This window comes from Macrosteles quadrilineatus, unplaced genomic scaffold (assembly GCF_028750875.1).
Source record: "Macrosteles quadrilineatus isolate MER2022 unplaced genomic scaffold, UCM_ALF_1.0 Scaffold_9__3_contigs__length_116548681, whole genome shotgun sequence".
Taxonomy (NCBI): Eukaryota; Metazoa; Arthropoda; class Insecta; order Hemiptera; family Cicadellidae; genus Macrosteles; species Macrosteles quadrilineatus.
In genome coordinates this window covers 113,725,434-113,740,028 of record NW_026542602.1, presented here as the reverse complement: position 1 = coordinate 113,740,028, position 14,595 = coordinate 113,725,434, and the positions used below count along the sequence as shown (strand labels likewise).

The following is a 14,595-nucleotide window of genomic DNA, read 5'->3' as shown; positions in this document are numbered from 1 at the left end:
AGTAACTCACATAAACGAACTCAGTCGATGGTTAAATTCTACAACGTTAATTTTTATTTGAAATCTGCAACTTTAAAATGAGAATGGCATCTGGCATGTCCAGTTCTATAAATAATAGTCAAAACGAGCATCCTCCTTTGAAGTTTTATACTTGTTTTGTTTTACTTATGTTTGAAGAGTTTGACAGTTACGGATCCAAAATTGTAATTTTTTTGACAAATAAATTTATTGGTGAGATTGATTAAAAATCGCAACAAAATCTATTTAATCGAAAAATCATCACTACAACACAAACACAATTAGTTTACATAGTTGTTCCTTTTTGTGTGATATCACTCCTAATTTCGAAGTTTTCACTCACTGATATCAGATTCCTCTGGTGTGTTTATCAACATCCCTCTCTCTTCCATTGGTAGAACTCTCAATCCCCAGCAGATCGACAACAACGTTCTGGTCCAGAGCTCTAAGACACGACAACAATCCTTGTAGACTTCGCAGGAGAGCCAGGTCCCTCTGCATATCCTCCAGGAACCGGGAGAGAACCGGAGGAAGCGACCGGGAGAGATTCTTCTTCTCCCGTAGTCTAGGAGAATCAACCTCATCTCCTGAAAGTTAAAACTTGCTGTATAAGGTTATACATACATGCTAGGAATCTTTGCTTATTCTGAGAGCTATGACGAATGCCGAGGGTTTTTTGGTACGTCTGAAGTATTTTGTGTGTATGATGGTTTTTAAGAGGTGTGTGGCAACTGGCAACCTCGCATTTGCCCATATGGGCCGAAAAGGCCTGTGCGTGCAAAAACACACTCCAACCAAACAGCACACATCCAACAGTGCAAACATACTCCTCAAGGAGTATGTTTTATCTATGGTGGAGCATATCAACGTAAAGCAAAGCCAGGGAATAGCCGGAATAGTGCAATAGAGACATGTACTTAAAATGCATTTTTTTAATTGGCAGGACCGAGATGAAGCCCAAAACATCTCTGCCTTGATTTCATAGTCCGTCTACTCACAAAAAGACCGAACTTAAGGGGGCATTTTCCTTATAACCGTTCGATGTAAACAAGGCTTTGGCATTTTAACATTGCGAGAGTCGCTAGACCTTTTGCACCTAGTGTAGACATTTGAGACAGTTAGACACGAGATTATCTTGTTGTTTTTTTCCAAGGTGCATACCGAAATAGTATCTCAGAACGGAAAAATACCCGATTTCATTCTTGTTTACAAACAATATTTTGAAAATCTACTTATTAAAACATCAATCTTTATGTCGAGACCTATATCCAAGACTAGTGTATGCACCTTTTCTTTTTAAGATCCTAAAAGCCAAAATCATCGAAGATATGTTTTTTTTTTTAGGTACAACAACTCTCGTAATAAACTCCAGGATTTTAAATTAAATGAGCACTGTTAACTAATTAACCCCTTGATTAACTTAAAATTTATCTGAATGAATTCAGGAGATACTCTCATCCTATCAAGTTAATCAGAGATGAAGAAGGTTCTACAAAACGGTTAAAACTTTTTTCAAACCTTGCCATTGAAATTAGCCAATTAACTTAATAACAATTCAGTATATCGCCATGTTTATCATACTCCTATTGGTGGCAGATAATTAAAAATATGACACGAAGAATGCTGTATCCCAAGTCTTCTTTGTGAAAAGTGAAACTAATAAAGTACTCTGGAAATTATGTCGATTAAGGTGACCAAGGGAGCCATAGTAATTTATATACCTATCATTAGAAACAAGATTTTAATCTGAAAACGCTGATGTAAAAAGTTTCTGCTGTCACAAAAACTGAATAAACTACGATAGTTTTTAATTTTACTTATGTCATGCCTCTTGTCTGATTTTCTTTGTAAAAGTTAATTTTTTTTAAATTTTCCCTCCATAGAGCGTATTTTTTGGCGACTTCCATCTTATGGCTTTAAATTAGATACAATCATATTTTAAGTTGCATTTTTTTGTTTTGCTACCCAAAAAGTAACGTAAGTGGCCTCCGGATAATACCTTTAGGAAAATGCCTTCAAACACTGATACACTATTTGCTACAGTGTAATGCACTACATGTTGCAGCACCGCTTTGCAGGCTACATTTGAATCTCTATCTATAGCCACAGAGTAGGCCCGTGCTGTATGCTGTAACTTAGCCCACTTTGTCAAACATACTACATTTGGTTTGTTTTTTAACGACAGTATATGTTATAGTATATAACTACAAAAAAACAATTTAGGTACGGTACTCATTTCTTGTGACTTTTCTAAAAATTGTTATTGTTAATGAAATTAATACCTTTGATAACATGTTTAATCATCTAAAGATAGTGATTTATTTATTTAGACATTAGCACAACTTTCAAGCATTAAGCTTATTAGGTTATACTACAACTCCTATCAGTATTATTTTGGAATTAAACTTTTACAAAGATATAGCACGTACGGTACCGGTATATTGTTTAAGATACATATATATCTGTTAACCAAGGAAGCTTGAAAAATATTTCAATAATAATCAACAAGAACCAGCAAATACACTGTAATCGGTGCAAAATCTTCACTAAAATATTAAATACCCCCGCCGCAGCAAACCTGCAGACTAAGCGAATTTCCATTTGACTGATTGGATTTACACTGAAATGTCTACTTAAAAATATAACATTTATTCCCGATTTAAATAGAATTAGTTTAACAAGTACTTAGGTTTGCTGCATCAGGGAGGGTAAAACTGTTCTTTTTTTGTAAAATGTTAATAGTTAGTAAGAAATAAAAATATTTTTCAAATTCGATCAAAATATGTTCATAAACAAGCAAACTACAACAGTCTACTTATCCTCCATAAGAATAACATTGGAATTTTAAATTTACAATTTTTTGGAATTTTCTCCGTAACCATTAGGTGCATAATAACGCTTCAATATACTAAATTATTTGTTTTTTTAAGCTCTACAAAATGGCTTGAAAAGAAATTGCTAAATTTTATGTTTTTTGGGTAAAAAATAGGAAAAACCTATTTTTACCCCATAAAACCCCCCGTAAACTCCCGTTCCCATGGTCCGATCATGCTGGATTGCGAACTCGTTCGAATAAACGTAGGTTTACACGTTTGTACCAAATTTCATTTTTGCTCGAGTTATCATGCTAACGGACATATATATATATATATATATATATATATATATACTAGCTGTACCCGCGGGCTTCGCCCCGTTTAACTTCATAAATATTCGCATGGCTCATTCACGTCCTGGTTGAAGTTCGTTCGCTACGCTCACTCACCTTTAGGTTGGAGCTCGTTCGCTGCGCTCACTTGCCTTCAGGTTAGCTCGTTCGCTACGCTAACTTGCCACCAGGTTGAAGTTCGTTCGCTACGCTCACTCACCTTTTGGTTGAAAATTAGCTGTTGTCATAAATAAAAAAAAATTAATAGTGCTGCACCCTGTTGGTAATCATTGTAACTTTTACGCTATTGCACATCATAGAACAGAACCAACTTATTTAATTGAAACAGCTGTTAAGATTCATTAATTCCTTTTAAATATGAAAAATCATAAGATTAACATGGGGAACTACAGAGCCACTGGGGCGGAGCCCGAAAGTGTTTTTGAGATAAGAATATGCTTTAATGTTAATCGGGAATGTGAGCTATCATCATGCCAAATTTCAGCCCAATCCGTCCAGTAGTTTATGCGTGATTGAGCAACAAACACACACACAAACATACACACAAACATACACACAAACATACACACAAACTCACAAACTTTCAGATTTATAATATTAGTAAGATATATGAATTTGAACGGATGGTGTTTTTGGCCTCTAGGAACCTCAAAACGAAAAAAAATCGGCCCCGCGTCCAGGTCTTACCATGAGTACTACGGTAATAGCTTATTCCCTATATGGGAAATTCGCTAAAATGCCAAATTGGCAAACTTACCTAGACATTCTAAAGCTCCATTCAGTTTCGCGATCGCAACGTAATTAATCATCAGTCTGGTTCTCTTTTTATGCACATCTAGCATAGAATCTAATAAATTAGACAATTTTCTCATAATTTCCATCGTGAAAACACTATATTAATGTAACACGCACTGATATTTAGATATAAAACTGAATATCACAGTTAGTCGGTATTTATGTTGCATTGTTTTTAATCACACAGCTGTTTAACATTTTGACGTTTAATAATCCTACTAATTGCCAGGCTTAAAGGATATTTAATAGACAGGTGTTAGTAAAGGCAATCAGGTTAGAATGAATGGAGTCAATAATTTACAATACATGGTGGGTTGAAGGGTTTTGTCATTGTTACATAATCAATGGTTACAGCACCAATGTAAAGCAACTAGACGTGTTTTACCAAAAATTTCGCGAGTGGAGTGTAGAAAAGATAATTTTTTCACTGGAATACCGAACCCCAACGTGAAATTGGTTTCTTGATAGGTGTAAGTTAACTTTTTTTAACAAAATTATATATTGCTCCCATACATTCTTCATCTATACGTACCAGCCGAAGAAAACTTAAAAGATTAATTTCTTTCCAGTTTGTATTAATACGTGTTTAATCTGTAGGCCTATATTTCTTGTTATTTCAACAGTTTTGAAACAAAAAATAAATTGAAATGAAATGCATATAACATTGCTCGTGTGTAAGATGTGTTCATGGTTAACTTATAAAACAAACTAGGGGATTGTTCTGCTTTATATTAAATACTCCCATGTAGATTTGTCGTCAATTTTAAGATATAAGTGTCTGCCAGGTATATGGTATAAGCCATTCAATTTTAAAAATTTATTTCTTGTTTTTTTATCAGCTAAAGACTATTTTACAAAATAAATGAATGTATTCATGTATTATAACTTGTTTTTTATGAAGTGCCAAAGAGTAAAGAGGACTGTAAACTTACCCTAAAATAAGATACTGTATCAACATCAATATCTACGTAGTCAAAAGTAAATCGGACATGAAAAACACATCAACAACAGTATGAACAGTATGGGGTGTGTTGCTAGCCTGTATACTGTAGTAGTCTTTGGGGCAAGAAGGGACCTCGATATATTCACAAAAATTAAGTTTGGGTTTAGATTACTTTCCTTTTAAAGTGATAAATGGGCTCAATAAAAAATTCTTTGAACTTATAATAATAATCTTTTTAATATAATAGGAATAATCTGTTTACTGTAGTTCATCTATGAGTCTACTAGCATCATCGATAAAACATACATTCATTGTAGTCCATGATAGCTCTAAATATTGTAGAGATAAATCGGAACGACACACGTATATAATTGGACATCGTGACAATAAATAAATCTCAGAGGATCAGACAGTCCATAAGTTGAGCATCGGACAGATTTGTAGTCCCAGGGGGCAATTGTTGGCGTTTGTCACCTCTATCTCTCTCTTGCTCTGATGGGTGACAAGCTGTTTATAATTACAGGCTAAGTTAGGGCCGTTATTTGGGGAAGATCGCACGGTATGGCTCCAGAGATTGTTTTATGTTGGGAGATATTTAGAAGTGCATCGGCCACGACTGTTTGTGCAAAGGATTTACTGCCGAATCAGGCGATAAGTTAGATTCAAGATGTGTAAACGACCGCTGCATTCCTAGAGCGGCTGTTCTGAAAGGGGACTACTGTTTTAGTTTTGGGTCGTGAGCTTCAACGTTGTATTTGGAAACGGTTTTCATAAATCTTATATGAGGTAGTTTGCGTACTAAAGAATATTTGTGACGCAATCGTTTTTTCTTTGTGCAAACTTACAATTTTAAAAGACACATATTTTTTTGTACTAGCTGCTAGGTTAGTCACACAGTGTGAAGACATAGAGGGAGGAGGGATGGAGGTTAGATGAAGAGACCGTATTACGTCTATGTAAAACGTAAATCTATGTAATTCATCATGTCGGGCGCGCACGAAGAGTCGCATTGGAGGTTACATAGAGGTGTAGCCGGAAGCATACTACTCTAGTTTGGTATACTACGGGGTCTTCATGGAGGTTTGCGTGGAGGATTATATGCGGTTGGTACACTCAGTGCCATAGCACCCCTCTTTCCATTTCTTTTATAAAACCGTAATTATTTGATACAAATTGTGTACATCAATTAATTTACCCTTCGAGTGTTATGCTAGGCCCACCTCAGAGTGTTGAAGGCCCGTCACATTCATTGATAAATGTTTATCGAAAGGTCGTATGGAAATGTACCGCCACATATCTATAATAGTACAGATGGTAACAGCCCTTCTCAAACTCATCAAATGCCACAGCCATGATGTATTACAGAACTAAGTCATATGTGTATTTTCAGCCTGTTTCTGTTTTACTGTCGGTTGTCACAGATGTGATATTACAGTCATCTCCAGTGTCTAGCGGCGTTAATTTGTTTGAAAAATCTGGAATTGGGCGTGAAAGTGTGGTTATTTAACGAAGCCACCCACGAAGTCGATCTGTCAGGACTGCAGGTAACGAACGACGCTTCATGAATGAACCTCATTCATCAGGAACAACACGGAAGATATGAAGAGATCTTTTGTAAATAAAATGAGGTAAGTAAACTGCTTTCATTGTATTCATACGAAACTACTCCTAGTAAGACTATAGTTATGCAGAACCATCGATGTATAAATATATGGCCTAACTAATTAAAGTTAGACTATATCAATGTGCATATCTAGATTCAGACGATGCTCCTTGATACAGTTGTTTATAAGCAACATCGTTCGATATTAATTTAACTATTACCCCATCGATGCAACACATCCTGAGAAAATTATTAAACGAATTGTTTTTAGTTTTATTTAAAATCAATACATATTATGCATGGTTTTTAGTGGGGTGAGTTCCTCGGTACAGAGGAGTTTCTCATCGCTTAGTAAAATATAGTTCTAAATAGGACATGTCTCTCGTTAATTGGGTAACGTACTTACTTATGAAGGTGGATGCCGAACCACTACATTATATAGCAATAATATGGTCCATTTGTGATCAGCTATGTTTGAACCCGGGCCATCAGGCTGGAAGACCTAACCTAACCTAACCTATCACAAGAGATCAGTCAAATAAATCAAATTGATCCGTAAAATGATACATCAAAAATTTAGTTAATAACAAAGACCATTTAATTGTTGATGAAAGTAATAAATGCGAGAGCTCCGGTACAAGTTCATTTGCTGGTACTGTTTTATCTTAACTTACTTCTAATATTTTACAAAATACACATTATTGATCTTGGTGAATTGTGAACGGTACGTGCACAAGTCACATCTAAGGATAAAAACTAAGCTCATCTCCTGAAGTACCAAGTTTCCATTTTGAAGATGAGGATTCTGGGTTACAGCAATAATAATCATTAGCATTAACAGTACAGTATTACTTACTGAGAACTATGTACGAGCCAACTGCTTGGAAAAGAGTCGTTATAACATGTGCAGAATACATACAGAGAACTGTAAAACTGTAATGGTAACTACAATAGACAGAATGAATACTCTTAGTTGAATGAGTTTATTTTTATATTAATACTTTAAGCTTGATTCATATATTGACATTGTAAACTATTACTTACTTTTACGCACTATTCCTTTCTATTAATACTTCACCTCTTCTCAGTGCAAATAAAGAATTATGATATAGGACATAGGGTAACAATTGGAGGACGAGTGTAAGATAATACAATAGGTCTTTGGAGAAATAACTTTAACAATCCGATTAATTTTAGCGAATTTGCCAAATAGGGAATAAGATATTACCGTAGGTCTCATGGTAACACCTAGACCCGGGACAATTTTTTTTTTCGTTTTGAGGTACCCAGAGGACAAAAACACCATCCGTTCAATTTCATGTCCGCTAGCGCAAAAGATTATCTGATTTTGATGAGATTTGGTACAAACGTATAAACCTACGTTTATTAGAACGAGTTCGCGAATCAGCAAGATTGGAATATGGGAAGGGGGGTTCTGGGTTTTTTTATGGGGTAAAAAAGTTTTCCCATTTTTTGACCCTAAAAGCACACACAATTTCTTCACAATGTCTTTTCGAACCATTTAGTAGAGCTTAAAAAAATAATTTTGTATATTGAAGCGTTGTTCTATGCCGAACGGTTGCGGAGATAATTAAAAAAAAAATTAAAAATGTTCATGTTATTCTTATGGAGAATAAATAAACTGTTGTAGTTTGCTTGTTTATGGATATATTTTTAATACAATTTGTCAAATTTGTTTATTTAATTCTAAGCTATCAACATTTAATAAAAACACTACACACCTCATTACTTTCCCTGTAGCAGCAAACCTAAGTAGTCTTTAACATTAAAGTTAATTAATTAAATAGGAAATAAATCTGACAATTTTAAGGGAATATTTTAGTATAAATCCAGCCAAGAAAATGGAAATTCGCTTAGACTGTTGGTTTTCTGTGGTGGGGGTAATAAAAACGCAATAAAATAATATGAATAACAATTTTATTCATATTATTTTTTATGCGTTTTGACATTGGGTGTTCGCAGTGGGACCAAAGATTAGTTTTAAAATAAGCTAAATTTAGGTGAAATAGTTTTAAAATAAGTTTTTTAAATATTTTAAATTCAAAATAAATTTTAGCTTTGCAAGGTCTTAGACAGCTCAAAATGTCCAAAAAGTCTGTTTGATTTGTTTACAATAATAATTAAAGTATGTTACGTAATACCACACAATAATCTTGTTACTGTATTGGTATTGATTATAGTTTGAGGCAATTCTTTGCAATATTTGCTACAGGTAAAAATATGCATACCTTGTAAAGTATTATAGAAACATCAATATTTTATTGGATTTGATCGTTATTCATTTTTCCAACAGGATATTCATCATTCTAAATGTCCGTGTCAAATTTCTTCTCTATTTATCAATATGAATACAGTATTGAACAATAACATTTACTTAGCACGAATCCAATTTTAGTTCCCGTCAACCGAAAGCATCAAATCCGATTCTGATTCCTGTAATGTTGCAATTCCAGCTAATTTGGATAGTTGGTTTAATCTCGCTAGACTTAAAGTTTATTCTGAAACACGAAAATAGTATTAGCCAAACCTCGCTTAATAAACTTTAATTTCTTATCCGAACAATCTCATATCTCCGCACCAACTAGTAACTAGTCCAATTAAAACTTTGCTTTACCCTGATAAAGTAATACTTTTAATTTGGAGTTTATCCTCTTTACTTAGCAGTATTCAAATTAGAACTTCTTACTCCGTATAATTAATGTTTTCTGTGGTTGACGTCCTCAGAGTTCTATGGTAACAAACAAAATGGTTGATCGTGTTTCAGTTATATCTTATTACTAAACGTCACTTATTTGAAAAGGTGGTTCATTATGTTTAAACCTATTTCATTCTGTCATACAAGTAGATTATTCAAATTCTCTTATGCTGTATTTTTGCTTTGTTAATATAGTGGGCATATTTTCACCCAAAAAATATGAAAAAAGGGTGATCGTAGAATAGAATTGAAGGGATAGAATGTTCCTGATTTTTAGAAGGATTGACCCGCCGACCTTTTGTTTATTAGCACTACAACCACTAAGCTATTGATTTGATATCTCATTCATTTTTTCATCTTGGGTAAATTTAAATAGGATTTTAAGATTCGTGTCTGTCCAGTGTTTTGTAGATGGCGGTTAAATGTTAATTGTTAATTTTTTATTCCATATTACTTCACCCAATATAACTACATTAGGTACCCAATAAAACGATATATTTACATAACACTGTTTTCCATCAGCAATAATAATAAAAATTGTTGAGCGAATATTATTACAAATACTGTACAGTAGACGATAATGGCAAACTCTTTTAAACGTAACCGAAAAAAAAACACATTAAAACCTTCGGCATGCAAAATAGAGTAATAAGACTAAAGATAAAATCCTGTAAGTGGTAATCCAAATTAATCATATAGTTTTTAGAGTATCTATTTTTTCTAAGTATCTTTTTAACTTTAATTTGAAGAAATACATTATGTTTGTTTTTCGCAACATTTAAACGGATTTTCAACTTTTCGTCATTTATAAGCTCTAATGTATGAATGGAAGGTATATGGTAATAGTAGAGGGATTTAGCGGCTCCGGCGGCAGTGAGCGTGAGTGAGCGTGTGAGCGTGTGACGTCACACGACGCCGCCCCCGCCCCCGCCCCACCCCCGCCCCGACGCCACCCCCACCCCGACGCCACCCCCGACGCCACCCCACCCCCGGCGCCACCCCCGTCGCTAACCCCTACCACCCTCGGGCAGGTTCAAGGTCATCCTTTGTTGTCTGGAACCACCCTACGCATCGTGGGAGGTCTCCAAGCCAACCCTCCCTACACCATCACTCACTGTCAGCCGCAGCTGCTCCCCAACACCTGCTCTCCAAGCGGCCCCCCGCTCATCCCTTGTATTCTTTGTTCTCCGCATAGCGCACACTTATTTCTTATTTACCACCAATAGGATGTTAGCTTATTTTGACCAATCAGAGAGCAGTATTTCACATATTTCAAATATTTTAACCGTTTTACCTGCCAGACTGTTTGAACGACCAACCCAACTGAAAAAGTGGTAGGAATAGTGATGTAATAGACGTACACTATGAAAATAGCGTACATATGACACAAAATTGTAAGAAAAGTGTATGTTTTTCAAGTCCAATAGTTACTGTATTTTATTTTGCGGACTATGAAGACAGAAGATGCTACTCACATTTAGATAGTATTCGTTTTAAACTGAGAATAGAACAGACTGAAACATTATTACGTAAACCTATTCTGCTAAGGTTACAACATATAATAGAGTGTCAAAATGTAAACCATGAGTTATGTTTTGAAAAATTATTAAAATATATTGTTGGCACACCTGCATTGGCTTGCTCACCTCTACCCTAACTCATTGCACATCACGTCAGTCACAGTGGAGCAGCCGAACAGTGTGAATATGAATCCCTCTTGCAGCATTGACGAATACATTCAATCATTTATGCAAGAGATAGACGGTATGACGGACAACGCAGTTCAACAGACTCCAATCACAAACAGTACTAGTGGTAGTAGTAGTAGTAGTATGAAGAAAAGGAAGAGTTCCCCGGCTAAGACCAAGGTGGAAAAGTCAGGATGGGTACCGAAGCCGCCAGCGGATTGTCCCATAGTATCATGGATGGATAAAGGTAATATGTATGCAGTGCAAAATCCAGCAAACAAAGGAAGTGTTTTATTGAAAGTGGAAGTGTATGAAGGTGTCGACATGAAGTTCATGTGCGGTTTATATTTGGACAAAGACAAAGCAGTGCAAGAAAGTGTTAATGAAGCAATTGAAAAGATCGAAAACATGTGGGTTGATAAAACAACTGGTGCTCCGAAACTCACGGGATTAACTCAAACTGTTACACAATGCAAAAGTGGCGAGCTAGATGTAAAACCAAAGAAACGTGTGGTACGTAAAAAGCAATAGAGATGTTTATATGAATTAATGAACACATGTGCCCATAAACTATCCACATGTGACAACCGACTCTTTTTTCTAGACATTTGTAAACACGTGTGTTAAAACAGCTGCGCTCATTATTAATCCCCCCCACTCTCCCACCAACTAAAATGGCCGCTGATCAGAATAAAAAGCCCCAGTCTGTCTGAGACAAACATCAGTCTGCTCCAGTTCATCAACGACTCACCACTAGCACCAGCACTATTAGCTTCTACACTATGAGCGACATTGTTGAGACATACAACGTGATGACCACTGAACAGGCTACACCGATGGACCTGAAGACCTCACTCAACACCTGCAAGAACAACTCCCCGACGTACACCAGAATTACCGACTTGATTGCTGAGGTTCCATACCTAATAACGATGATGGAGAGAGTAGTTACACCATTCGGCGAGACGACCATCGTCATCCTGGAGGGTCAAGCGGAAGATGACTACTACCTGCGAGTTTATCTGCCGAGACGCTTTAATAATGTGGTGAGCAATTCGGACATCGATCGCTACAACAACGGCTTCGGAGATCGCCTTCGCTTGGTGAAACACGCAGCCAGACCCGGCACCTCCTTCACACCGTTGGAATTTTTGTAAATATTGTAAAGCAAGTAACGTCAAGACGTAAAAAATGTATATGTTCTTAAAATAACCAATGTAGATTTTGATAGTTTTCGTAAGTAATAAATATTTCATTTATTTGCAAACATAAATACTTGACTAAAATGATTGACTTATACCCGAAGGTAATACTATAGTTAAAGCAATGAGTGATTGGTATCAGTAGTTAGTATGACTTTGAAGTGGTTACACCCATTCTCCGCCATTGTGGCGGGGCCTTCAGGTAGTGGTAAATCAGTGTTTGTCTCAAGGTTTATTGATAAAATTTCAGAAATGTGTGACACATCATTCTCTAGTATATACTGGCATTATGGTAGTGGTGGAGGAGTTGGTAATTCATCAAACTCAAAAATAAAATACATTGAAGGTTTACCAAACATGGAAGACTTTGACGGTAATCAACCGATACTTGTGGTAATAGATGATATGATGCGAGAAACAAATAACATAGTGGTTGATCTATTTACAAAAGGTTGTCATCATAGGAATATAAGTGTGTTTTTTATAACTCAAAATATTTTCCACCAAGGACGTGGCCAGAGAGACATATCACTAAATGCGCATTACTTAGTTTGTTTTAAGAATCCTAGAGATAGGGTGCAGATCAAGTGTTTAGCTAGACAAATCCATCCAGAAAATTCAAAGTTTATCGAGGAAGCGTATGCCGATGCAACAAGTAGACCACATGGCTACCTATTGATAGATCTGAAACAATCAACACCTGACGATATGCGAATACAGAGTAATATATTTCCAGATGATGATAACCATTTTGTGTACGTACCGAAACAAAATAGGAAAACAAAATAATTTAGTCGTCATCATGTCGTGCTTGAGGAAGGACAGAGCGCTACTCAAAGTGTTAATACATGCTACTCCAAAAGAGCGCAAAGGGCTATTAAAAGTGTGCGACTTGAGTACTATTCGTACAGTTTGTGAATGCATTTACAATGTGTTACGAGGTAACGTTCCTCTATCAGAGAAGACAAAACAAAAATTGCGAAGACATAAGACTACTCTTCGTCGAATTGTAAAACGAGGTGAATGTTGGGATAAAAAACGCAAATATTTAGTACAAAAAGGAGGTGGAATTATTATCCCATTATTATTAAGTACTGTGTTACAAGCAGTTGTACAATCAGCTTTGAATAACTAAAATTGTATTAACCAAGTGACTTCTACGTTTACATCCATATAAAGATTTGGCATTCTATTCTGAGACACCGTGCGTGAAGTTACACAGAGCACACGACAATGGAGCATGCACGAAGAATGGTCATTGTTCCACAAGAGTTAATTGAACGGTTAAAATCGTCTGCTAATCAACCGCAACTTTCAACTGAACGTTCATACAAAAGTTTGGATGACGAAATGGAAGAGATAATGAATAATAAAAAACTCAATGATAGTGATAAATGGAAGTTGTACAGTCAAGTTTTACAACGTTTTTTAAACGTAGCGTCAAGTAATCGTGAACCAGTTAGTATCCCCATCGTGAACACTAGACTAGACGATCAGATTAACGAGGTGGGTGAAAGAGACAGGCAGCATGGGCAACAAGGACCTAACAAGCGACGTATTTACCCCGGTCAAATAGAGGAAATTGTTGAAACATTTTCAAAGACTTATAAGGATAGCGCACGAAACTTGTTGCGCTTCATAACACGCGACGACAGTTTGATTAGCTGGAATGATAATTTTGAAGTGATTATACAGGGTAACAAAATACCAGGATCCAATTTAGTGGACGTGACACATGCAATAGTACGAGTTCGAGCAGCACATTCATTACCACCAGGATGGAACGAAATGTTGAGAGCATTGAAACTGATGAATGTCCCTAAAGAATATATACATAACAAACAAGCGTTGGACTATTTAATGTTTGATGAGGCAACAGACGAATCAGTATATGACTCGGTAGAAGAAACAATGGATGAACCTGATGATGGGGCAAGAGGAGGAGGAGGAGGAGTAGGAGGAGCCACGGTATCAGTTACAGGACGAAGAAGATATTTATTACCAGATCGTTTACAGTCGGCATATGTGAGGCGAGTGGGTCACGCTCCGTATCCACAGAGGCAAGTGGCTGATCACCGTGCAGTGAGAAGAGAGGTTCTTGAAGATTCGATTGTGCAGTCACTCAACAATTGGGAACCGTACGAACCGTAAACAATGGAACAGTTGTATTATAATCCAAACGATCCTGCCTCATATGGCGGCGTAGCTCCGTTAGTACGAGGAGCGAGAGAGAAAAATATTTCCAAACGTAAAATAGTTGATTGGTTACAAACACAAGACACTTATACTTTGCATAAACCAGTCCGTAAACGATTTAAACGCAATCCGTATATGGTGTTTCGACCATATGAACTATGGCAAGCGGATTTAAACGATATGCGAGGATTGAGCAAATACAATGATGGTTTTAACTACTTGCTGTCAGTGATTGATGTGTTTAGTAAGCGTCTTTATGTTAGGC

The 14,595-nt window shown here is 36.2% G+C and overlaps 1 protein-coding gene across 1 annotated transcript; it reads right to left on the bottom strand.

Moving 5' to 3' along the window:
• Positions 1-255: 255 nt before the first annotated feature.
• On the bottom strand, positions 256-4,155 carry LOC129004477 (uncharacterized). The gene is made up of 2 exons (XM_054433078.1): positions 3,945-4,155; positions 256-605 (listed from the first exon to the last, which is right to left on the bottom strand). Exons 1-2 carry the CDS (start codon positions 4,066-4,068, stop codon positions 367-369), a joined length of 363 nt encoding a protein of 120 aa, XP_054289053.1. The 5' UTR covers positions 4,069-4,155; the 3' UTR covers positions 256-366.
• Positions 4,156-14,595: the final 10,440 nt, after the last annotated feature.

Coding starts and splice junctions, on each gene's coding strand:
- LOC129004477 (XM_054433078.1), bottom strand. CDS start 4,068: ATGGAAATTATGAGAAAATTGTCTAATTTATTAGATTCTATGCTAGAT. Junction 606..3,944: donor TGGAGCTTTAGAATGTCTAG/GTAAGTTTGCCA, acceptor TTTAACTTTCAG/GAGATGAGGTTGATTCTCCT.